The 25,068-nt window shown below is 58.4% G+C and overlaps 1 protein-coding gene across 1 annotated transcript in view; it reads left to right on the top strand.

The window, feature by feature from the left end:
- Positions 1 to 25,068, top strand: part of HMCN2 (hemicentin 2) — a 147,134-nt gene that overhangs the window by 66,351 nt on the left and 55,715 nt on the right. The window contains exons 24-44 of the mRNA XM_063081964.1: positions 1,169 to 1,423; positions 2,213 to 2,299; positions 5,646 to 5,840; positions 6,856 to 6,986; positions 7,309 to 7,456; positions 7,868 to 7,994; positions 8,732 to 8,886; positions 9,901 to 10,179; positions 12,802 to 13,083; positions 13,715 to 13,823; positions 14,043 to 14,212; positions 15,159 to 15,313; positions 15,788 to 15,884; positions 16,450 to 16,545; positions 17,413 to 17,589; positions 19,215 to 19,372; positions 20,039 to 20,162; positions 21,536 to 21,711; positions 22,422 to 22,518; positions 22,682 to 22,801; positions 24,825 to 24,986. Coding sequence (XP_062938034.1) covers positions 1,169 to 1,423; positions 2,213 to 2,299; positions 5,646 to 5,840; positions 6,856 to 6,986; positions 7,309 to 7,456; positions 7,868 to 7,994; positions 8,732 to 8,886; positions 9,901 to 10,179; positions 12,802 to 13,083; positions 13,715 to 13,823; positions 14,043 to 14,212; positions 15,159 to 15,313; positions 15,788 to 15,884; positions 16,450 to 16,545; positions 17,413 to 17,589; positions 19,215 to 19,372; positions 20,039 to 20,162; positions 21,536 to 21,711; positions 22,422 to 22,518; positions 22,682 to 22,801; positions 24,825 to 24,986 — 3,300 coding nt within the window. The remainder of the gene's footprint in view (positions 1 to 1,168; positions 1,424 to 2,212; positions 2,300 to 5,645; positions 5,841 to 6,855; positions 6,987 to 7,308; positions 7,457 to 7,867; positions 7,995 to 8,731; positions 8,887 to 9,900; positions 10,180 to 12,801; positions 13,084 to 13,714; positions 13,824 to 14,042; positions 14,213 to 15,158; positions 15,314 to 15,787; positions 15,885 to 16,449; positions 16,546 to 17,412; positions 17,590 to 19,214; positions 19,373 to 20,038; positions 20,163 to 21,535; positions 21,712 to 22,421; positions 22,519 to 22,681; positions 22,802 to 24,824; positions 24,987 to 25,068) is intronic.

Raw genomic sequence — 25,068 nt, 5'->3', positions numbered from 1 at the left:
CTTAGTTGCTTGGCCTCCTCTGTAAAGTGGGGGCCACAATAATGCCCACCCCACAGTCATGAGAAGGTACCAGTGACATGAAGGGCTCAGAACAGCGGACGCTGCTACTGTTTTCAGCAAGAGTATGTGAGAGTGATGGGCAGGTGTGTGCACCTCTGTGCTCCTGGGCAGGGAGTCCTCCTGGGCTGCAGGGTCCTGGGCCACGAGGCCCTGGGCCGAGGGGCTGGTCTCTGCCCAGGGGCCAGGTTCCCACAGATGGTCTTAGCTCCAGGCCCCTCCTCAGAAGCTGGGAAGGGGGTGGGTATTCCTCAGTTTCTCCCAAAGGCCGAGGACACTTGTCGCAGTTTCCCATGCATCTTCTGGAGCAGTTGGCCCCTGGGCCCTGAGAATTCTCCTGGGCCCACCGGAAGCTGCCTGGGCTCTTGGTCACTTGGCCCCAGGGTGGTGTCAGCTCCCACTCCTGTCATCTGAGGGAGGGGTGACTCTGGCTAAGTCATACAGACTTTCAGAGCCTCAGTTTCCTCATCTACAAAAGGGACATGGTGTCACCCACCCAGGAGGAAGGATGAATGAGACAGAGGATGAGAAAGGGACTTGAAGACACAAATTCGAAAGAAATGAAAATCGCCATCCTCCCCACAGCCAAGGGCAGGAACCAAGTCCAACTCAGTGATTCTAGCTGCGGCATGTCGGGTGCCACTGTGCGCCGCCTTGTGCTGGCTGCTCTAGTGCCGCCTCCCATTCCTCGGGTGGCTTTGTGACAAGGGGAAACCGAGGCTGCGGCAGCTCAGGGTCTCGTGGCTGTGAGGAGCCGAGCTGGGATTCGAACCACCACTGAGTGTGCTGCTGGGCCATTCTGAGTCAGTTCCAATGTCCCCCTGCACCTCAGTTTCCCCATGTGTGCACTGAGCTGGATGTACCCCGGTGGCACTTCTCACGGGCGGGGTGCGGGGATAAGCAAGCCGAGGGAGGCGCTGCTGCTCACTTTGTGGGGAGTCCAGGTCGGGTGAGCAAATGTCTTTTCCCGACATAGCGAGGAGTTGCCAGCCTCTGATTGCCCCCGTGATGATTTTGCTGGCTGGTGGCATCTGAGATGTGGCATGGGTCTGGGTTCCGGGGCCTCTCACCTGGCCCCCCACCTTAACACACCTTCCTGTGGCCCTGTCAGTCCCCCCTCAGGTGCAGCCGGGTCCTCGAGTCCTAACGGTGCTGGCAGGAGAAGCTCTAGATCTGAACTGTGTGGCGGAGGGCAGCCCAGAGCCCCGGCTGACTTGGTCCAAGGACGGGGTGACCCTGTCGGGCGAAGGGCCCGAGGGCTCCATTCACTTCTCAGACATCAAGATGCCCGACGCTGGGATGTATCGCTGCGAGGCCTCCAACAGTGCCGGGGTGGATGCCTGGGTGCTGGAGCTCAGGGTGCTGGGTGAGTCTCCCCCCATCTCCCCTCCTCACCTCCCCCATCCACAGCCTGGACTTGGGAGGTGCTTGTCTCTGCTCTGGGCTCAGGCCTGCCTGGCCCTTTCCTCCCTGGGACCTCCTTGCCTGCAGCTGTGGGGCCCTCCTGTGTCCAGGAGCTGTCATCAGCCCTTGGGTACTGACCAGTAGGTCTTCAGAGCCACCACCAGGGGCTCCCTGGGCTGTCTCCCCTCAGGCCCGTGACCTGTGGGACCCTGAGTACCCAGGTGGCCAGAGGCACTGTGGGGCAGTGGCTGGAGGGTGGGTGCTGGGCCAGGGCCAGCTCTCCCACTTGCCAGCCGGACAACCACAGGCCAGTCATCTACTCTCCACCTGTGGTTTCTCACATGTAAAGTGGGACCAATACTGTGGGGGGGGGGGTTAGTGAGAGAATGTGTACGAAGTGCCTGGCATAAGGAAAGTTCTGGATCAGTGTGCTAGCATTTTCACTATTAGGAATTTAAAGGAGATTTGGAAAGGCACTGCTGAAAGGGAGTGGGAGGGCAGGACAGCGCTCAGTTCCTTGTGTTTGAGGGCACAGCGCAGCCTGCCCAGCCTGTGGGGTTGTGCCCGAGAGTCTGCTCCCTAGGGCCACCCTGCAGGAGACGAGCCATCACTATGGCCCCAATTGGGCTCGCCAGGAGACTGAAGGCTGAGATTCTGGAAGGGGTTGCCCTCCTGCTGGCCCTGGGTCCCTGTGGGGAGCGTCATGCTTTGGGCTCAGGGATGTGAGTGTGGCCGTGTTGCCTCCCTTCAGAGCCACCGCACTGGGGGGCTGATGAGACCAGTGGCCTGCTGGAGAGAGTGGCCGGACAGAACGCCAGCCTGCCGTGCCCTGCCAGAGGTGAGGCTGGGCCCTGAGTGGGGCCGGGGAGACCAGATCCACGCTCCAGCTCCCTGGGTCACACACCATGGGCAGTGTCCATGGCTTATGGAGGGTCGTGGGGTCCTCGCTTCTTGCCTGCACCATGCCAGGCATTTCGTCCCATCTACAATCCTATAGGATGGGGATTAGCATTAGTCCCTTTTCATTAGGGGCAATCCAGGCCCAGAGGGGTTAAGTGACTTGCCCAACATCACACAGCAAAAATGTGACTCACAGAATGTGTGGTCTGGGTTGACCCCAGTCCTTCCTGTCTATTAAGCCCTGTACCCCTCAGCACCTGGGGGTGTGATCGCTGGGGCTGGGGTGCCCAAGGATCCTTGTGGATTAGGGCTTGGTGGTCACGCCTCTCCCCAAGCTCCAGACTTCTCACAGAGGACAGACTCATGTGGTCCTGGACAACCCCACTTTTCGGGGGCCCACTTTGGGGTGGCAGCACAGCGTGGGACCCAATAGCCACCTCTGGCCAGCTGCCCAGTACTGAACCCTGCTCCAGCCCTTCTTGGCTGTGTGGCTTGGGGCAGTTTACCCCTCCTTTCTGAGCCTCCGTTTCCTTATCTGCATGGAGGGGTCATGCCATTGCCTCCATATAGGGCCACTGTGAGGACTCAGTGGCACCACATGAGTTTGGGGTCTCCACGCTGTGCCTGGCACCTGGTAGGGGCTGGAGTCTACCTTCTGTGGACTCACTACCCACCCAGCACCCCCTTCCCTGCCGCCCTGCCTGAGTTGCTTCTTGTGGCTTTGGGCTCTTCTATGACTAGTGAGGGTCTTCCTCCCTGAGGATGTGCTGTCTGCCCTGTGCGTGGCCGGTGTTCTCTAAAGGGTGACTTCTGAGTATCTGAGTAGCCAGTGGCAGGTGACACAAAGCCTGGCAGGAGCTTGGAGAACTGCCTCTAGACTCAGTTGCACCTCCTCCAGCTGCAGGGAAGTCCCTGGAACAGGACCAAGAGGGAGGCAGGTAGGAGTGGGCTGGCACATACCTGGGCAGGGGGCAGGCACCCAGGTGGGAGCTCTGGGAGCCCCTTGGCTCCCCATCCACAGAGCTGCCCACCTGGAGGGGTCCCTGGGCCCTGCACCCTCAACCATGGTGCCACCTTGTGTCAGGTTCTGGTAAGAGCAAGCAGCCTGTGTCCTTGGGATCAGAGGGCTGGGAGGGCTGAAGGGGACAGCCCCAGGCCAACCTGGCACATGGGGAGCCCCTGCTACCTGCAGCGTCACTATCTGCCTCCTCCTCAGGGGGCGGGCTGGGAGGGCCAGCAGCCTGGACACCCACTTGTTTGTGACTTTGGACTCTCCTCTCTGCCTCTGCAGTGTGAGGAGGGGGGAGGCAAAGTAGTGATTTGCAGCCCCAGCTCCTGTCACAGAGCTTCAGGGCAGTCCTGCAGTTAGAGTTAGATTTTTTGCATTAAAATGGTCCCAGGTTTGGAAACCCAGTGCCCCTGCAGGCCAGCAGCTCCCCTGGGTGGTGGGAAGGATGGGATGGGGGGCTCTGGGGGAAGCTAAAGTAGCTGGGAGGGGCATGTGAGTGTGTGTGTGTGTGTGTGTGTGTGTGGTGTGTGCATGTTAGTGTGTGCATGTGTCTGTGGTGTGTGCATGTTAGTGTGTGTGTGGTGTGTATGTGTTTTGTGTGCGTATTAGTGTGTGTGTGTGATGTGTGTGAGTGTTAATGTGTGTGTGTGTGTGGTTGTGCATATTAATGTGTGTGTGTGTGGTGTGTGCGTGTTAGTGTCTGTGGTGTGTGCATGTTGTGTGTGTGTGTGTGTGTGTGGTATGTGCATGTTAGTGTGTGTTTCTGTGGTGTATGCATCTTAGTGTGTGTGTGGTGTGTGCATGTTAGTGTGTGTGGTATATGTGTAGTGTGTGTATGGTGTGTGGAGTGTGTATGTGCATGTGGCATGTGGTCTGTGGTGTGTGTGTACATATGTGTGGTGTGTATGTGGGATGTGGTGTCTGTGGTGTGTGTGCATGTGTGTATGTGTGTGCTACGTGTGGTGTGTGTATGTATGTGTGGTGCTTGTGCAGTGCGTGTCCCCACAGTAGGCTAACAGGTCCCTGGCAGTGGGACACTCTGGCCTGCATTCTGGGTAGAGGATTCCAGAAGAAAACAGAGATTGCATAACTTGCCCAAGGACGTGCAGAGTGTGGGCGGACAGGGACGCAGGTGCCTGGGCCCCCCCTTCCCCTCACACCCAGTGGGAAGATTCCAGCACTTTAAGGCAACAGTCAGTGTAGGGCGAGAGGGGCAGGGACCCTCCTGAAAGAGACGACACGCAGAATGCCTTGGTCCTGTCTTGACCCCGTGCTCTCCCTGCCTGTGACAGCCCCTTCCTCCCTGCAGCTGAGGGGATGGGAAGACAGAGGAGTCTACCAAGGGCAGCCCTGCTGCCAGCAGGTACAGGATGGCTGTTATCAACGATAATCAGTTTTAGCAACTGTAGTCCCGATGACTAGCACTGGCAGCAGACGGCGGGTGGGGTGTGACGTGGAGCCTGTGGATGGGATGGCTGTGGTCCTGAGGTCACTTGGCACATCAGTGCAGAGCTGGGGCTTTTGCTGTGACCATGGGCAGCCCTGCCTGGTGGGTCGCCAGGAGAGCGTGGAGAGCTGGGCCATTCATACAAGGCCCATTTGAGGACCTACTCTGTGCAGGTCCTGTCCTAGGGGCTGGGGGGACAAAGGGACAGCTCCACTCATAGCCCAGTGGGGCGGGTGTTTATTGTGTGTAGTCTGGTGGCAGAGACAGACATTGGATTGTCCAACAGGAGGAGTGTCTGAGAAAGCAGTTTGTTGGGCGGGTGTGGTGCTCACGGTGGGGCTGGGGGTGTGGCCAGCAACATGACCGGCCTGTGCTTGGTCGCATTGTGAAGGGAGGGACAGGCTGGGCAGGGCCGGAGCCTCGCACTGATCAGGCACTGATCTGATGGCACAATGCAGCTTGCTGAGCGTGGCAGGCTTGTTCATTTGTTTAGCACCTACTGTGTGCCAGGCACTCTGCTGGTGGCTGGGGGTGCAGCAGGGTATAAGACAAAGTCCCTGGCCCTCGTTGGGGGAACCCCCATGACTGCGGGCCTCTCGGGGACCCTGGGAGACCATGTGGATGTGCAGTACTGGGTGGGAAGGTGGCAGGTGTGCAGGCCTGCAGCTCCCAGGGAGCTGCTCCTACCAGTCCTGGGTCAGGAGGTGCCTGGAAACATCCAGCGAAGGGTCAGTGGCATTTGCACAGAGGAGACACATGGGGGACAGCGCAATGTGGAGCAGGAAGTGTCAGGGTATTCGGTGCTGATGACCCTGTGCACCCTTCTAGGGACACCCAGGCCACGGATCACCTGGAGGAAGGGCCCGTCCTCGGATCCCCTGCATGGCCGTCCAGGTGTGGCAGTGCTGGATGAAGGGTCTCTGTTCCTGGCCTCTGTCTCGCCCACAGACAGTGGAGACTATGAGTGCCAGGCCACCAATGAGGCGGGCTCTGCGTCCAGGAGAGCCAAGCTGGTGGTCTATGGTAAGCAGGGACCCCCGAGCTGCGGGGACCCAGGGACCGGCTTGTACCCACACCTGTGCCCCTGTCTGGCCAGAAGCCCATAGTGATGTGGGGATCTGATGTATGCCAGGGTGCCCAGGTGTGGCAGCGCCTGCTCCCAGGGCCAGAGAGCTCACTGCAGGGGAGGCTGCAGGTCCCTGCCCCAGCGTGCCAGGGAGGGGGCGCGCTTGAGGGTGTTGGGAGAGTGGCAGGTTGCATGGGCACCCCACTTCCCCACAGAGACACCACGGAGCCCGTGTAGGGGGAGCACCTAGAACTCCACAAATGGCTTTTAAAATGGTCTAGCGGGTGAATCCACTTTAACATCAGCATCGATGGCAGCGGAGAGCCCCAGAGCCCACCTCTAGGTTAAAACTGAAAACAGACCCAAGGCGCACGTCCCTGTCAACAGCAGGGAGGGCTGCCCACCTCCCTCCACCGTGCTATGTGCAGAGGGGGAGACAGGCTGCGGACGGGTGGGCATGAGCCTTGGGTCACTTTTATTGCTCGCAATGGCCACCTGCCACTTCCCCGTGACCAGCTGCCCTGGCTCGCCTTGTAATGACGTGCTTGAGAAGTTCATTAAAAACTCATGTTCAGGACCCAACTTCAGAGAGTCTGATTCGGGGGTGACCCTCTCTGGTGACTGTGACACTGGGCTGGGTATAGAACCAGATGGATCTGGGGGCTCCTGTACCTTGCAAAATTGTGTCAGAGAGTGTGGCATCGATGTCCGGGCATGACTGGGTGTGCCAGCCCCAGGGTGAGGCTGCAGCTATTCACAGGTCCGCAGGGCCCTTGTGGCCAGATCACGGGCTGGGCACACAGGATAGGCAGACCTCTTGGTACCCCAGTGACAGGCCCTGAGGATCTAGAGAATGGGGGGACTTGGGGCTACTTGCCCCGGCCAGGAAGAGTGGCCCAGATGGGGTCCCTGCGGCTGTGGCTCTCGGGGTACGGAGTTGAGGCAGCTCCTCTGTTTCTCCTGCTCCTCAAGTGCCCCCCAGCATCCGGGAGGATGGACACAAGTCCAACGTGTCAGGCATGGCCGGGCAGTCCCTGACACTGGAGTGTGACGCGAATGGCTTTCCAGCCCCCGAGATCGTGTGGCTCAAGGATGGGCAGTTGGTGGGTGTCCCCTGGGGTGGACAAGCTGCGGGTGGGATTTGGATTGGGGACGGGCCTCTGGATGGGTGTTCCTGAGTGTGCCAAAGTGTAGCAGGGAGACATGACAGGTGTCTTGGGGGATACCCTGGGGCTCAGGGCAGGAGGACCGTGGCCCCATGATGAAACCTGGGGGGCTGAGTGGAGAGAGCACATCTCTGTTCTGGGAGTCAGAAGCCCGGGGTTCCAGTCCCCAACCTGCTCCTCGGGCCTCAGTTTCTTCACTGCTGATGCCGGAGGTGGCGAGCCCCTCATCCACTCGCGCTCTCCGGCCTCTTCTGCCCAGATCCCCGAGGTGGGAAGCCACCACCTCCTGGATGGGGCCCGGTCCCTCCACTTCCCCAGGATCCAGGAGGGTGATTCTGGCCTCTACTCCTGCCGGGCAGAGAACCAGGCCGGGACAGCCCAGAGGGACTTCGATCTCCTTGTGCTCAGTGAGTGAGGCCTGAGCCCCACACTCCCAAGCGCGGCTGGCCCCGCAGCCCCTCCTCTTTTAGCAGAGTTGGGGGAAAGGGGAGACTTTGCCTGAGGAGAGCAGGGGGCACAGAGGGGCCCATGACAGACCCAGTCCCTGTCCTCAAGGAGTTATGGGGGCAGGGGGACAGACATTAGACAGTCACATGACTAACCAAGTAATTACTGTTGTACGTGCTGCAGTTCAGAACAGGCTGCTGAGAGCTGCAGAGCAGGGACCCATCCAGCCAGGGGGTGAAGGAGCTCCCGGGGAAGGTCGGGTAGGAGAAGGGAAGGGAGTGCCAGGTGGGGGGCCCATGCTAGCAAAGGCTCTGTGGTTGGCGGGGCTTGCAGGGTTTGAGCTGTTCCCCCCACCCCTTCTCGCCCCCCAGTCCCTCCTTCTGTGCTGGGAGCTGGGGCCGCCCAGGAGGTGCTAGGCCTGGCTGGTGCAGACGTGGAGCTGCAGTGTCAGACCTTGGGGGTCCCTACGCCCCAGGTGGAGTGGACCAAGGACAGGCAGTGAGTGGCCACTGGTGGGTGGTGTAGGGGTGGGGCCTGGGCTGGGGCCAGCTGGCTGGGGGGCCGGGGAAAGGCTGAACCCTTTGAGGGGGACTGACAGGCACAGCATGTGCCACCCAGGACCTGGGCAGAGGGCAGCGCGGGCACCTCTTGCCCAGCGAGAGATTGTGCGGGAAGACCCCACTCTCACCTCGGCAGGGTCTCCTTGTCGCTCAGTCTTCCCTTTTTTTCCAACTCATTTCTTTTAGATAAAATTCACATGATGTACAATTAACCATTTTAAAGCGCTCAATTCGGGGGCATTTAGTGCATTCAGTGTTGTGCGACCAGCACCTCTACCTAGTCCAGAACATTTAATCACCCTAAAAGGAGACCCCGTACCCACTAATCAGCCAGTCCCCATTCCCCCATCCCCTGTGCCCTGACAACTGCCAATCTGCTTCCTGATGCCACAGGTTGACCTATTCTGGACATTTCCTATAAATGGAGTCAGACAATATGTGGCCTTTGGTGTCTGGCTTCTTTCACTTGGCATAAGGTTTTCAGGGTTCATGCACGTTGTGGCACGTGTCAGAATTTCCTTCCTTTTCGTGGCTGAATAATGTCCCATTGTACAGATGATCGTCGCGTGCTCATCCATTCCTCGACAGGTGGACGTCTGGGTGGCTTCCGCCCAGTGCAGCCTGCCCCCGCAGTGCCTTGGCCGCCTGACAGTTTTCTTGTCACCATCTCTCCAGGCCTGTCCTTCCGGGAGACCCTCACCTCCAGCTCCAGGAGGACGGCCACGTTCTCAGAATCGCCAGCAGTCATTTGGGGGACGAGGGGCGGTACCAGTGTGTGGCCTTCAGCCCCGCCGGCCAGCAGGCCAGGGACTTCCAGCTCAGAGTCCACTGTGAGCCCTGACCCCTTCCCGTGCTGGCCATGGCTGTGCGGGAAGCTTCCCGCCCGGCTGCCACTGCCTTGGAGGGAGGATTAGGGCAGAATTGGGGGCCTGTGAGGGGCGAGGCCCAGTCCAAGAAAGCCGGGGGTGGGGGGCTAGAGGACACCTGGCCCAGCGTTTCCCAAACCCCAGCTCCCAGCCCAGCTTCACAGAAGTGACTACTTCTGCTACCACGCAGAAGGATTCTCTCTCAACTCTTTAAATCAGTCACTTCTCTTTACACTGAAACACATTCACTGAAAAGGATATTTAATATCTCAAGTGGGAAACTAGCACCACTTGGCACTAATGGAAGGAAGCTGAAAAGCGAATACAGCCAAAGAGACCAGTGTCGTAAATCCTCACGTCACAGGCCAGGCAGAGGCCACCCAGCCTGCGTCTTCTAGCTCTGTGCTAAAAGGGGAGCGTGGAAAGTGCTAGAAAGTTTAAGGACATAGTAGCAGCAAACAGAGCCTTTTCTCGCTGTGATCAGGATGGATGGGGGTCTGGGAAGGGCGCGGCTGTTCCGTTCTGAGCTGCAGAGCTACTTCATGCTGCCCCCATGTGCCCTGGGGGACCACCAGTGGTGGGTGACCTGTCCTGTGAGAAGCCCTGATCTAGCCAGCCCCTCATTCCACAGATGGGGAGACAGAGGCACAGAGAGGGGAGGTGACCTACCCCGGGTCACACAGTGAGTTAGAGGCAGTGGAGCCCAGATCCCAAACCTGTGACTCCCTCCCCCCACCTCCTGCACCTCCTGTGATGACCGGTCTTGCTTCCCACACCAGCATGGCCCCGAGTTGACCTCTCCTGTCTGCCCCCAGACCCCCACTCTCCCCAACCCCCATGCCTTCCCTGCCCCTGCAGTAGATGCCTGTGACATGTGTGGTGCTTGTGGCCCAAGGGCATGTGCATGACACTCTGAGGGAGGACACCAGTCATTTTGGGGGCTGCCTCTGACCTGCTCCCCACCCATGTCCTTCTCAGCACCCCCCACCATCTGGGGCTCCAATGAGACAGGAGAGGTGGCTGTCATGGAGGGCCACCCGGTGCGGTTCCTGTGTGAGGCCCGAGGAGTTCCCACCCCTAACATCACCTGGCAAAAGGATGGGGCCCTGCTCCCCCCCAGCACTGAGGTGGTCTATGCCAGGGGTGGTCGGCAGCTGCAGCTGGGGAGGGCCCAGGGCTCGGACACTGGCATCTATACCTGCAAGGCCAGCAACGCTGTGGGGACCACAGAGAAGGCCACCAGGCTGGAGGTTTATGGTGAGTGGCCAGGTGGTCAGCTGGGATGGGCAGTGGAGGGGGCGCTCTGGGACACGGTGGCCTCTGCCTGTCTCCAAAGTTCAGTGAGGGGTGGCCACTTTGAGTGGCTAAAGGCAAACAGGATAGTGGGACCAAAAAGTTATCCAGGGAGAAGATAACTCAGCAGAGTCACCTCAGCCTGTCCAGCTTCCCTCACACAGGTGAGGAAACTGAGCCCAGGGGTAGAAGGGCCTGTCTGGGAGGCTGCAGGAGAGCAGAATCTAGAATCCAGGTCTCCTTTCATAGGTTGGGGCTTTTTGCTAAGCCATGCCCAGATGCTAGGACCACCACCGATGGTAACTGTGTTTAGTTAATCACTTACTGTAAGCCAGGCCCAGATGCTAGGACCACCACCGATGGTAACTGTGTTTAGTTAATCACTTACTATAAGCCCTGCCCCGACCCCAGGACCACCACTGATGGTAACTGTGTTTAGTTAATCACTTACTGTAAGCCAGGCCCAGACCCCAGGACCACCACTGATATGTGTTTAGTTAATCACTTACTGTAAGCCCTGTCCAGACCCCAGGACCACCACCGATGGGAACTGTGCTTAGTTAATCACTTACTGTAAGCCCTGCCCAGACCCCAGGACCACCACCGATGGAAACTGTGTTTCGTTAATCACTTACTGTAAGCCCTGCCCAGACCCCTGGACCACCACCGATGGAAACTGTGTTTAGTTAATCACTTACTGTAAGCCAGGCCCAGACCCCAGGACCACCGATGGAAACTGTGTTTAGTTAATCACTTACTGTAAGCCCTGCCCAGACCCCAGGACCACCACCCATGGTAACTGTGTTTAATCACTTACTGTAAGCCCTGCCCAGACCCCAGGACCACCACTGATGGAAACTGTGTTTAGTTAATCACTTACTGTAAGCCCTGCCCAGACCCCAGGACCACCACCGATGGAAACTGTGCTTAGTTAATCACTTACTGTAAGCCCTACCCAGACCCCAGAACCACCACCGATGGAAACTGTGTTTAGTTAATCACTTACTGTAAGCCAGGCCCAGACCCCAGGACCACCACCGATGGAAACTGTGTTTAGTTAATCACTTACTGTAAGCCCTGCCCAGACCCCAGGACCACCACCGATGGAAACTGTGTTTAGTTAATCACTTACTGTAAGCCCTGCCCAGACCCCAGGACCACCACCGATGGAAACTGTGTTTAGTTAATCACTTACTGTAAGCCCTGCCCAGACCCCAGGACCACCACCGATGGAAACTGTGTTTAGTTAATCACTTACTGTAAGCCCTGCCCAGACCCCAGGACCACCACCCATGGTAACTGTGTTTAATCACTTACTGTAAGTCCTGCCCAGACCCCAGGATCACCACTGATGGAAACTGTGTTTAGTTAATCACTTACTGTAAGCCAGGCCCTACCTCGTAGCATTAGCTCGTTTGATCAGCTGGTGCTGGGACTGGCTCTGGTGTCCCTACTCACAGATGAGTGCAGTGACACTCTGGGAGACAGAGGCTTGTCCAAGGTCACACCGCTAGGAGGTGATGGGGCTCAGTTCATACCCAGGCAGATCTGACTCCAGATCTCCCGCTATTGACCTCGGCGTGGCCAGACTCTGAGGGGGCTCGGCTCTGGGGATGTGCAGAGAAGAGCTCAGGGGGGGGGGGGAGGCTGGAGGTGGCCTGGCTGGGGCCTGAGCAGCCCCCTGGGGAAGCTTGAGGGGGCAGCATGCCGGCCACAGGGGTCATCCTGGCCCCTCACGAGGAGTCAGCTCAGGAGCTCTGGCCCCCCAAGATGCAAAGGGCTTGGATGCTGGAGCCCCGGGGACCCCGAAGGGGAGTTGGGCTGTGTGGGGTCTATGGCAGCCTCTGAGGATGGGCCTAGCTGCTAGCTCAGGGGCTCTTATTTGGGGATCTGAGGACCTCCTGGAAATGGGATGAAAACGTACATGTGTAAGTCTTCATTACATTTCCAAAGGGCCTTGTGCCCCAGTCAAGGTTGAGAAGCACATCCTAGTCCATGATTGCCGTGTGTCCCCTGCTCAATGATCTCAGCAACTTGGGTGGTCCCCCAAGGGCAAGAGGGAGATTTCCCCCTCTGGCTTGGCTACAGTGGGCTCTGAGCACAGCTAAAATTCTGCCCCCCTGGGTCATCACCGACTGAGATAAGAGCCCCCAAGGCCAAGCTGTCAGGGATCAGCTCCACCCCGGTCAACTTCTTCGTCAGACCAGGGAGGGGCTCCTGGGAGCTGCACTCTCATCCTGGCCTTGGTAGCCATCACTTTGGGTTCAGCAGATACTGGAGACACCCACAGACAAGCCTTCACTGTACTGGTGATGAGCTGGCAGGGGTGGCACGTGGATGTAGAGAGATGCAAACGGTGCCCAGGGAGGTGGCTGCCGGGGATCCCAGGAGGGTGTGAATGCTTCCAACCAGGTCTGGGGGAGGCTTCCTGGAGGAGGTGATCCCTGGACAGGGGGCTGCAGCTAGTGGAGGTGCAGGAAGAAAGCGCTTCACACGGGCAGGCATGTGGGGCTGGGGGGTCTCCACACAGAGCCGAGGGGCTGGCATCCGGCTCTGGCCACTGAGCAGCCCCTGCCCCTTCCCCAGTCCCACCCACCATCGAGGGCGCTGGTGGAGGACCCTACGTGGTGAAGGCTGTGGCCGGGAGACCCGTGGAACTGGAGTGTGTGGCCACAGGCCACCCACCCCCCACCCTCTCCTGGTACCACGAGGGGCTGCCCGTGGCAGAGAGCAACGGGACGTGGCTGGAGCCGGGTGGCGACGTGCTGAGGCTGGAGAGCCCAGGGGAGGCGTCCGGAGGCCTGTACAGCTGCGTGGCCAGCAGCCCTGCTGGGGAGGCCGTGCTCCTGTACTCCGTGGAGGTGCAGGGTGAGCCCAGACCCGACCCCCAGAGCCGCCTGGGCTATGGACAATCCCCCTGCTGTGCTCTTGTCCCCAGCAGACCTGGAGGGGGGGGAGGGACATGAAGTAACCAGCGTCCCATATTGAATGACACAGATAAGGACGCTGAGGACTGGCCTGGGGGCAGTGGGGCTAGGAGGGGCCTAGGACCCTGAGCCAGGTCACCCAGGACGGAGGATGCCGTCTGCCTTCCATCAGTGGAATGGACATTTATCGAGAACTTCCTAAGGCCAGAAGCTGGGCTGTGGGCTGGTCCCAGGCCAGGGTGGGGCAGGGTCTTTCTTCTTCCATCCATTCGATCCATCCTCAGCACTAACTGTGCTGCGCCGTGAGTACTGGAAATAAAGCAGAGCACAAGGCAGACCGGACTCCTGAGTCCTCGGCCTGCTGGGGGAAAGGGCCCGTGCCTGTGCGGGGAGAGCTGGGAGAGCCCCTCACCCAGCCTCGGGGTGTCCCTCAGAGGCCTCCTGGAGGAGGGACCACTCTTGGGCGACTCGAAGGGTAAGGTGAGGCTGGGCCTTGCTCTGAGGGCACTGCAGACTTGGGAAGACTTGAGGCCAGGGTTTGCTCAGCTCCAAATGGTGGCTCCTGCCCGCAGTGCCCCCGCAGCTCCTGGTGGCTGAAGGCTTGGGCCAGGTGACGACCATCGTGGGACAGCCCCTGGAACTTCCCTGCCAGGCCTCAGGCTCCCCGGTGCCCACCATCCAGTGCGTATGGGGGGTGGAGGCCAGCATTGGGGGTGGGCAGAGTGCGTGCTGAGGGGGTAGGTGGGGAAGGGAGCCGCCCCTGTTCCCAGGAGTGTGACAGACCACAGAGCCTGGGACGAGGAGAGCGGGCGGGAGGTGCTTCAAGCATCCTGGCTTGTCTTGCCCAGTCCGGCCTTTGCCAGCCTCAGGCTGACCTGTCCCCCTCCCTGCACGCCTTAGGTGGCTGCATAATGGCCGCCCAGCAGAGGAGCTGGCCGGGGTGCAGGTGACCTCACAAGGGGCCACACTGCACATTGACCGTGTGGAGCTGGCCCACGCAGGCCTTTTCGCCTGCCAGGCCACCAACGAGGCAGGCACTGCCGGGGCCGAGGTGGAGGTGTCTGTGCATGGTGAGTGGGTGCCCGGGGTTCTGGGGCCGTGAGCTGCCCTAGATGCCAGGGGTGGGTGGAGCCAGAGGGCTGTGGCCATCTGGGCCTGTGTCAAGCCTGGTGGACCTGGGAAGGACAAAGGGCTGGTCACCTCTGGACAACATTTCTGGGCTGGGCTTCCCAGATCCCCCAATGGACGTGGGTGTGAGAGGCTGGTCTCGGCGGCTTATTGCATTTGTCATCTGTCCTGTGCAGCCCCCAGGCCTCCCTTCCTGTCCTGCCCTCCTCTCTGCACTCGCTGTCTTTATGCTGACCACCTGGAGTTCATTCGATCCTTTCTATACATCAACGTTTTTGCTGTCTCATCTGAGTCTGCGTGTGCTGTTCCCTCTGCCTGGAACTTTCTCCCTCTTCTTTACCTGCCTAGCTCCTCCCTACCTCTCAGGTCTGTCCTAAAACATCCCTTCCTCGAGGAAGCCTTCCTAGTCCACCATGTTTCTAGTCTGCACCTGAGATTGCTTGTTTGCTTCTCCATCTCTGCTGTCCAGCTCTGTGAGCTCTGAGAGGGCAGTACGGTGGCCTCCTTTCTCTGCTGTGTCCAGGGGCTAATACAGTTTTGGGCACAGCGTATATGTTCAGTGCACATATGGATGCATAGAAGGATGGATGGATAGACAGACAAGTGGATGGGTGGGTGGGTGGATGGATGGATGGGAAAATTTTTGTGCTCAGGATTGTATGGATTGGAGAACTTTTAGAGGGGAAGACCTGCTCTTCTGGCTCCCAGTCTGGAGCCCTATCCCCTAAGCCAGGTGTCTGGGGGGTAGGGTGGAGGGAAGCTAGAGGCCAGCCCTTGTCCCAGCCCTGAAAGGCCACCTCCTCACCCTCAGGCATTGGGGGGTTTCTGGAGGTCCACAGCACCCCTCCAGACCCTGACCTGAGCTCTCCCCACCTCTCCTCCTGCCAGAGCTCCCATCCGTCATCATCATCGGGGGTGAGAACATCACAGCCCCTTTCCTGCGGCCTTTGACCCTCCAGTGTGTAGGGGCTGGGGTGCCTACCCCAAGCCTCCGCTGGTGGAAGAATGGGATGGCCCTGGCAGCCTCAGGGGGGAAACTGCAGGTACATGCAGGGTCCCCAGGGTTGGTGGGGCAGCTGGACACAGGTGGAGGGGCTGCTCTTTAGGGGAACTGGAGACCCCAAGGAAGGCCCTGGCAGCCTGGGGGTAGGACAGGCACAGAGCCCTCTCAGCCTGGAAAAGCTCGGTGGACCTTGGGGTGACGGGTCTGAAGAGGGGAGGGGGCCCTTAGCCTATTCCAGGTCTCAGAGCTTCAGGTGACAGAGAGAGAAAACGGTGGGGGGAGGGAGGAGTGCGCCTAGAGACCAGAGGAACCCCTGGAATGTGAGTGCTCGGCTCATAACTACCCCAGAGCCAAACATGTCCCCATGCCTCGCGTCTCCATCCCTGGGGGCCAGCAGCAGCTTGGCCACTCACCACGTCCCATCATCACTCCGACTCCCCTCCAGGCCCAGGCCCTGTGGCTTCCCCCACAGTCACAGTCCCATTCCCCCCCACTGCCCTGCTCCTCCTTCCAGATTGAAAAGGTGGACCTGAGGGACGAAGGCATCTACACTTGTGCCGCCACTAACCTGGCTGGGGAGAGCAGGAGGGACGTGGCGCTAAAGGTTTTGGGTGAGGATGTGGTTACCAGTGGGGCCCAGGTTCAGGGATGGCGGGTGGTCTCTGGAGGACCCTGGGGTCAGGAGGGGAGGAGATTTTACAATCACAGATGTGCCCTTAACTTCAGAAGTGGGGAGTCTGAGGTGAAAGCATAGGGGATGCCCTGTGGCCCCTTTCTGTTGTTTTTGGTGGGATTTGCAGCGGTAGGCCTTGCCCTCATTCAGATCTACCTTTGCTTGTTTTATTCATTATTTGGGTTCATTTGCAAGCAAATCCCTGCCCTTGTCACTTGCCACATCTGCATGGGATTCCACCACCCTGTTGTGCTGGCTGTTGGCTCTTCCTGAGGCGCTGGTGCTGGGGTGACCCTTGTACGATTGCAGTAAAGATTGTAGCCTTTGCTCTTGTTCGAGGGCTTGGTTCCAGGAGTGGGGTTTCCTGGTCAAGGACCTGAGCCGATTTAGAGCCCATGATGCCCCAACTCCTGGGAAGACTGGGAGGGGCATTGGGGATGTCTGGGATAGGAGGTACCCAGAGCTCACACCACAAAGCCGGATCTCTCCTTGTCTCCCCCTAGTGCCCCCCAACATCGAGCCAGGGCCAGTCAACAAGGCAGTGCTGGAAAATGCCTCGGTGACCTTGGAGTGTCTGGCTTCAGGTGTGCCCCCTCCTGGTAAGACCCCTCTTCTTGGCTGAAAGCCTGTTCCCCATCTAATGGGGTCGACATGTATCCTGGGTGCCACTCTGGCTGTGGAAATAATGGGGACAAGTGAGCAGGCCCCTGCTTCTCCTGTTTTCCTCTCTTCCTCCTCAGCAGCTTTTATCCAGTGCCCATCACATCAGGTCACCACCCGGGCCCAGAGCCTTTGCTGGTGTCCAAAGCAAACTTGCAGTGCTTTTGCTTAGAGTCTGCAACTTCGCAGGGCTGCCCCAGGGCTGGGGGCGAGGACCAGGACCTCTGAGTCACCATCTGGGCCTCTTCTCTAGACCAGCAGTTCAGGAAAGGGCTGGACGCCTGGGGCTGGGTGTGGGGGTTGGACATACAGGATGGGATGGGGCTTATTGTGGCCCCAGGAGGAAGCCCCCATCTGAACCAGGCCCAGCTGCTTTATAGGGTGTCTGCCCTTCCCATGGGGCACCCTGGTGTTTTCTGGGATGAGCCCTGGCAGGATGGACGGGAGCTGATGATGGAAGCGGCCCCTCCCTGAGAGTGAGGCTGCTGTTTTGGGGTGGCCCGTGTCCTACTCCACAGCTGTCCCTGCCGAGAGGTCTCCTGGTGGGAGAGGAGATGAGGAGGCCCAGCTGGGTTTGACTGTCCCTGCTCCTGACTGCCTCAGCCTCCACTCATGGGGCTTGCTCTCTGCCCTGGGTCCTGCCTCAGGCGACACTGCCCTGTTCCACCTCCTTCCTGAAGAACTCTGGCTTTCTCCAGTGCCTGAAAGAAAGTGTGGCCGCCCTGGAAGCTTCTCTTGGATGCCAGCTACACCAGCAGAGTCTGAAGGGCTGGCAGGACCCCTTGCACCTATCTTCTCTTCCCTAGATGTCTCCTGGTTCAAGGGCCACCAGCCTGTCTCTGCCCAGACGGGAGTGGCAGTGTCAGCTGATGGGAGAGTTCTGCGCATTGAGCGAGCCCGGCTGTCCAATGCTGGGAGCTACCGCTGTGTGGCCTCCAATGTGGCAGGCAGCACGGAGCTGTGGTTTGGCCTGCGAGTCAATGGTGAGCTGCCTTGGGACTACAGGGGCCCTTGTCCAAAAAGTTGTGTTTCCGTCCATTTGTCTGTCTGTTAGTCTGTGCGTCACCCCTCCGTTCATCCCCCTACTCACCCACCCATCTGACAGCCATCCTTCCATCCGTGCATGCAGACATCCAACCGTGTGTCCGCTGATTCAACCATCCATCCACCCACCCATCTGACAGTCCCTTTGCCCACCCACCCATCCATTCATCCATCCATCCTTCCATCTCTCCATCCTCTATCTACCCACATTTATCGAGTACATGCTCTGGGGCAGACCCTGGGGCTACATTCCTGAATGAGACAGACATAGGAGTTTTCAGTCTAGTGTAGGAAACAGTAATTAGATCATTACCCAAAGTATGACATCATGACAATCATGAAAAGAGCCAGTAGACATGAGTTGCAGGCAAGTGCCTGTAACCAGCCCTGCCCTGGCCTGGAGAGTCCACGAGGCATCTTTGACATCTGGGTACCTAAACTGACACCTGCTCTGTCTCTGCAGAGACCCGGGGAATTTGAGAAACTGAAAGGAGGTCAGGAGTTCTGGAACTTACAAAACAATAAGAGGAGGGGCTGGGGTGGTACTGGTGGCCATGTGGGGGCTGTGGGAGAGGTTGAGTCTTTATCCTGAGAGAAGCGGGCAGCTAGGCAGGGGCCTGGGACCCTGGGCATCGTGGCTCATGCCTCCCAGATGGACTGGAATCTTCTGACCATTTTCTCCCCAAGAGGGATGCCTGTAAGATAGTGTTTCAGCTGATAGCTCTGAGCTGGGACATGAAAGTGTCCCCGGGCCCTCACTCTTGCTCCCCACACCCTCCCCATGATAAATGACCTCCTGCTGACCGGAGGCCACGTCCAAGTGCTGTGTCTGCTGCTTCCTAGCTGGTGCACCTTGGGCAGGTGACTTTGTTACCGGTGCCCAGGTCCCACTGCTCTCAGCTCAGAAACAAAAGACTCATCAGTCGCACATGTTGGTGTGAGGCAGGAAGTTTATTATCAGACATCTGAGGAGGTGGTCTAGCACTGTCTCTGAGTCCTAGGGTTTTGGGGGAGGATTATATAAGACAAAGGGACACATGAGAAGTGTAGTGGAAGATGCAGCAGGGTTGGGGTCAGTGACTACGCGCTGATCAGCCTGTCTTAATCTCCGACCCTGGGCTCTGTCCTGTGAAGCCTGCAGTCAGACTGCTTGGCTCTGGCATTTTCTCCTTCCCAGGATGCCTGCAGCTGCAAACAAGACTTAGTTTTGCAAGTTGCTGAGCAATGGCTCCGGTTTATTCCTCCTACATACCGCGGTGACAGTTCATTGTTCCAGCAGAGTTCTCTCCTCAGCATTAGGCTCTAACATGGCTGTCCTCGTGCTAAGCTAGTATTTGTGGCACTCTATCGGCTTCCCCTCTCTGGGCCTCAGTTTCCCATCTGTAGAAGCCTCATGGTGGTGTTCAAAGGAGAAGACGAGCAGTCCTGGCCTGCCTGTGTCGGGACGGCTGTCCCTGTGCTTTTGTTTGTGACTGTGCACTCCTGTGGGGGTACCCAGCCGGGGCCCTGCCTGCTTCCCCCACATGGGGCTCAACCTATGCCCCGTGCCACTCCCGTCCTGCAGTGCCACCACGAATCACACTGCCGCCCAGCCTGCCAGGCCCCGTGCTTCTCAACGCCCCCGTCCGGCTGACCTGTAATGCCACTGGTGCCCCCAACCCCACACTGATGTGGCTGAAGGATGGAAACCCTGTGTCCATGGCAGGGACCCCGGGCTTCCAGGTCAGTAGTGCTGGGAGGCACTGGTCCAACCTCTGGGCCTCTGAAAGGTGCCAGGAGCAGAAGTCAGGCCCTGGGACCTTAGGGTGAAGGAGAAGTCATGTGTCTGGGACCACGGTCTGGAGGGGGGAGGGAGGGGATACTGAACAGAGCTGCCTGGAGCTGCGCCACCCGACAGGCACACAGTGCATGCCACGAACAGAGCCATGTATGTCATTTAAAATGTTCTTGTAGCCACATTAGAATGAGTGAGAAGAAACAGGTGTCACAATTTTAATAATACATGTTAGTTGATCCAATATATCCAAAATGGTTTCATTTCATCATAGAACAAATGTGGAAAATTATTAATGAGACATTTTACGGGTTTTTTTCCCACTAGCTCTCTGAAACCACTGTGTATTTTGCACTTGTGGCCCATCTCAATTTGCACTGGCCACATTTCAAGGGCTCACTAGCCATGTGGCGAGTGGGCAGTGTGGCTCTAGTGAACTCTTGGCAGACCCATGTGACTGCCCTCCAACCAGCAGAGGCCCTGTGTTGCGGGGGATCTAGGGGTCTGGGACAGGCTGTCCAGGTGTGCTTGGTGGCAGGGCCAGCTTGTGAAGGTGGGGTGCTGTCCCCTGTGGTATGCCACAGTGGGACGCGGGCTTTCCTCTGGGCTCACAGGTCTTCCCTGGGGGCCGGGTCCTCACTTTGGCCAGTGCCCGGGCCTCCGACTCTGGCAGCTACTCCTGCGTGGCTGTAAATGCAGTGGGCGAGGACCGCCGGGATGTCATCCTACAAGTCCACAGTGAGTCGCAGGCCAGGAAGGCCACATGGTCCAGACCAGCAGCTCCAGGAAGATTGGGTGGGAGTGTCCCTGACCACATCCAAAGGGAGAGAGGGTGGTTGGATGGAGGAGGTGCTGCCTGACACGTGGCTGCCTTCAAGTGGGGGTCAGTTGAACGCCCCAAGACCTGTCTGGAGTGTGAGCTGAATGGGTGGGCGGGGGTGGCCCTGCATGGCCAGGAGCTCCGTGTTCAGGGGAGAGGTGGAAGGAGCATGAAGTGGTAGGAGGAGAACTGGTCGAGAGTCAGGAGGCGCAGCTTCTCACTGTTCTGGGTCAAATGGGGGTGTCCGTCCATTCTGGAAAGGCAGTGTGGGGTGGTGGTTAGGAACAATGGCTCTTGAGTGTCGTGCCTCCATGACCTTGAGCTGATCACTTTGCTTGTCTGGGCCTCCATTTCTTCATCTGTAAAATGGGGGGAAGGATAGCACCTACCTCAGTGGTTGTCATGGGGACTCACTAAGCTCATCGGAGCACAAGGTTATGGTTGCGATTGTTTTTTAATGTCTTTGTACCTCTGTGGAGGCACAAGAAAGAATCTGGGAAATGTGGAGTCTTGGGCAGGGGTGTGAGGAAGCCTTCGGTTCTAGCTCTTTCTCTTCGCTGGCGTTAGGTCAGAGCTAACAGGTATCATGTGCCCAAGCACCAACCTGTGCCATCGAATTTCATCTCACGGATGTTCATTAGGCCCATTTTACAGATGAGGAAACCAAGGCCCAGAGGCGCCGAGTAGCGTCTCAGGGACCCACTCGAGCCGGTGGTAGAGCACAGGACCCCAGCCCCGGAGCTCTGACTCCAGGCCCTGTGTTCGTAACTGCCATGCTGCACTAGTTATTTTTGTCTCGAGGGGAAAAGGTGGTTCTGGAAACTGCTTTTTAGCATTTTTTAAAAAATGAAAATATAATTAAATTTTTAAAACTTTGAGATAATTGTATATTATTGTAGATTCACATACAGTTGTAAGAAACAATACAGAAAAAAAAAAAGGAAAAGAGAAACAGTACAGAGATAATCTGAGTTTCCTTTACCCAGTTCCCCTGAGTGGGTAACATCTTCCAGAACTCTAGGACAACGTCCCATCCAGGACATGGCTATTGTTACAATCCACCCATGTTTCTCAGATTTGGGGGCCTCCTTTTGAAGAAAGACTGTGCAGGCAGGTGAGGGGTGGGAAGCAGGTTGAGGCTCAGGAACGGGCCCCAGTCCTAGCGGGGACTCCCCATCTGCTGATTTTGCTCCTGGCTGCTGGAAGTGGCTGCCCTGACCCAGGTCATGGCCCTGTTCTGCCGGCCCCACCCCAAAGGCCTGAGAGAGCCCCTCCCTGCCCCCTCCCACAGTGCCCCCGAGCATCCTCGGAGAAGAGCTGAATGTGTCCATTGTGGCCAACGAGTCAGTGGCCCTGGAGTGCCGGAGCCACGCCGTGCCCCCTCCCGTGCTGAGCTGGCGGAAGGACGGGCAGCCCCTGGAGCTGCGGCCGGGGGTCCGCCTTTCCGCAGACAAGGCCTTGCTGGAGGTGCGTGGCCTCCCGGCCGGCCAACCCACCCCCACCTTTTGGCGGAGCTGAGTCCCGGGCAGGGCCAGGCCTGTGGGCGTCCCAGAACCCCCAAGAGCATCAGTTGAGCTCAGTGTGACCTGCAAGCCCTGCAGGGGATGGCCAGTGTCTCCAGCTGTTGGGGAGAACCTGCTGCACCAGTCTGCTCCTCCTCCCCCGACCCCTCTACATCTCATGATAGGATCGTTCCCAACTCTGAGCATCAAAGTTTGGCTTCCCCTCCTTTCCCTTCATTCTTCAAAGCCACAGCCCAGTCCCACCCCCTGTGTCAAGATCTGGCCCCCAAGGTCATGTCCCCCCCATCCTTTACCCTCCACCTTTCCTCTGGTCTGTCACATTGGACTTTCTGAGAGCCTGGGAGCAAATCCAGGGCCAGAGCGGGTCTGCCGGGCACGTGCCCACCCCCTTGGCAGGTTTGGGCTGTGGATGGCAAGTGGGGGAGGCTGGCAGGCTGCTCTCCAGGGGTGGGCTCATGTCAGGACTGTTGCAGGCACAGACTTCTGGAAGCTTCACTGTCCAATTGGTGGGGGAGGTGCTTTCATTGCCTCCATTTTCCCATTGGGGAGGTTGGGCTCAGCAAGGTAACATTGTGCCTGAGGTCGCACAGTCTGTCAGGGTTGACCCTGTCTCTGAGCTGCCCCTGCCGATGGGTTGTCTCTGTTCCCGGCCAGGTGGACAGGGCAGAGGTGTGGGACACAGGCCGCTACACCTGTGAGGCCCTGAACCAGGTGGGCCGCTCGGAGAAACACTACAACCTGAATGTCTGGGGTAAGCATCTCCCAGGCTGGGTGGCTCCCGGACTCTGTGGTGGGGGAGGGGGTGCTGCCTCGCTTGGGTCCCAGGATACAGCCCCACTCCACCCTCCCTTACCTCCCAGTCCCTTCCCCATCCCAGTCGCCCACTACTTCACCCATTCTCTTCTCTGACTCAGTTGCTCCAGTGTTCCCCTCAAGGGAGCCCCGCACCCTGACCGTGAGCGAGGGGCACCCTGCCAGGCTGTCCTGCGAATGCCGGGGCATCCCCTTCCCCAAGATCTCCTGGAGGAAGGACGGTAGGATTGCTGCCCTGGCCCAGCACAGGGAGGCTGCTCCCCATCCCCCACCCCAGAGCCTAGCTGAGATGGTGGACTTATACCTCTAGGGGATGGGGTGCCGGTTACAGAAGTGACACTTCCCCCAGCCCCTCTCTGCTCAGTCCCCAAGCCTGAAGGGCCCCCTGACCCCTTCCCAGCCAATGAGAACTGGATTGATTTGAGCTCACTTCAGATGTTGCTTCTTCCAGGAAGCCCTCCTGGCTGGGGCAGGGCCTCAATGGTGCAGCCTCTGTGTGATAACTTGGCATGCGTCACCCACCTTAGTCCTTCCATATCTGCTCCTCCATTAGTCTATGAGCCCAGTGAGGCGAACTGTCGTGGCTACCACTGAATCCCAAGTTCACTGCCTGATACAAAATAGGTGCTCAATAATGTTTGGAATTCATTCAACCAATATTTATTGAGAGCCTCTCTGTGCCGGGCCCTGTTCTAGGCAGTGGGGTTACAGCATACAAAACAGACAAGTCCTCACCAGCACGGTGAAGGCATCAGATAATAAACAAGAAGTTAGTGAATGACTTGCTACCTTAGGGGGTAAGTGCTATGGAGGAAAACAAAGTCTGGAAGGGGGAGAAGATGTCCTGGGGGGTAGGATTGCAGTTTTCAGTTCAGTGGCCAGGGACGTTTGAGCAAGCAGACTTGAAGAAGGTGAGGACAGCCATGAGAGTATCTCAGGGAAAAGCACTCTAGGCAGAGGCGATGGTCAGTGCAAAGGTCCTGGGGCAGGAATGAGCCAAGCATGTTTGAAGAACAGCAAAGAGGCCAGTGAGGCTGGAGCAGAGTCACCCTGGGGGACGATTGCAGGAGATGGTCACCAGAGCGGTGGGGGTTAGACCAGACCCATTGTAAGTATCTTGGCTTTTTACCTTGAGTGAGAAGGGGCCACTGCAGGGCTCTGGACAGAGAAGGGACACCGTATGACTTACACTGTAGCAGGGCTACCCTGCCAGCCATCATGAGAAAAGACCACTGGGGGCAGGGGCAGGATTGGCCAGCAAGGAGGCTCATGCAGGACTCCAGGCGAGAGACGCTGGCCGCCTGGACTCGGGGGGAGCCGTGAGGTGCTGGGAGGGGCCGGGGCCTGGACGTAGTTCGAAGGTGGTGCTGGTGGGATTTCCTGACCGGTTGGAAGGGGAGTGAGAAGAAGGAGGAGACCAGGAGGACGGGGGAGAGTGGAGCTGTCATCCCTGGGATGGGAGGCTTTGGGGGCAAGTTTGGGGAGAAGACCTGGAGTTTGGGGTGTGATAATTTTGAGATGTCCATTAGACACCCGATGAGATGTCAAACGGGTAGAGATGTAGGTGTCTGGAGCTCAGAGGAGAGGTCTGGGCAAGAATCAACCTGGGAGCAGCCAGATAGGCTGTGGTCCCCAGGGCAGAGAGGAGAAGGCAGGAGGAGGAGGTGCTGTCAGAGGGCCCCTGGGCCTCCGCCCCTGCCAGGACATTCTTCGCAGAGATCTGTTCCTCCATCAGCAGGTGCGGGAGTGCTTAATCCAGCAGCTCAAGGCCTACAAATCCTTCCCTTACAACAGGGTCTTCTTGCTGCTGGGTGTACCAGCTGCTGGGTTTCCCTCCTCGGGCCACTGTCGCTAGATGGGCAGTTCATCCATTCAGTAGCCTTCACTGAGCTGAGCCCTGCTGTATGCCAGGCCCTGGGGAGCCTCTGAGGATCCCAGGGGGAAAGAGAGGCAGGGTCTACCATTCTGGAGGGCCCAGGCCAGGGTGGGATTCAGACAAATCACCTGTAGGCAGATCTGTGATGGGGAGAAGCTCCGCAGGAAGAGTGGGGGCTGGTGCTCAGAGGGAATGTCAGGACCACATTTGGCACTCAGGGAGGGCTTCCTGGAGGAGGTGATGTCTAAGTGGGCACCTGAGGGATGAGCAGAAGTTGGCAGGAATGGGTGGTGGACAAACATCCATGGTGGAAGGACCTGTGTGCCTGCAAATGCTCTAGAGCAGGGCTTCTTCCTCACTGTCCCCAGGTCAGCCACTGCCTGGGGAGGGGGCCGGCCTCGAACACGTGTCAGCTGTGGGGAGGCTGCTGTACCTGGGACAGGCCCAGCCAGCCCAGGAGGGAACATACACCTGTGAGTGCAGCAACGTGGCGGGGACCAGCAGCCAGGACCAGCAGCTGGAGGTGCACGGTGAGCCGGGACGGGAAGGGGCCGGGAAGGGGCCGGGAAGGGCGTGCAGACCCCACCCCCAGAATCGAGCAAAGACAGGAAC

This window comes from Cynocephalus volans, chromosome 17 (assembly GCF_027409185.1).
Source record: "Cynocephalus volans isolate mCynVol1 chromosome 17, mCynVol1.pri, whole genome shotgun sequence".
Taxonomy (NCBI): domain Eukaryota; kingdom Metazoa; phylum Chordata; class Mammalia; order Dermoptera; family Cynocephalidae; genus Cynocephalus; species Cynocephalus volans.
This window is presented reverse-complemented; position numbering and strand designations above follow the sequence as displayed.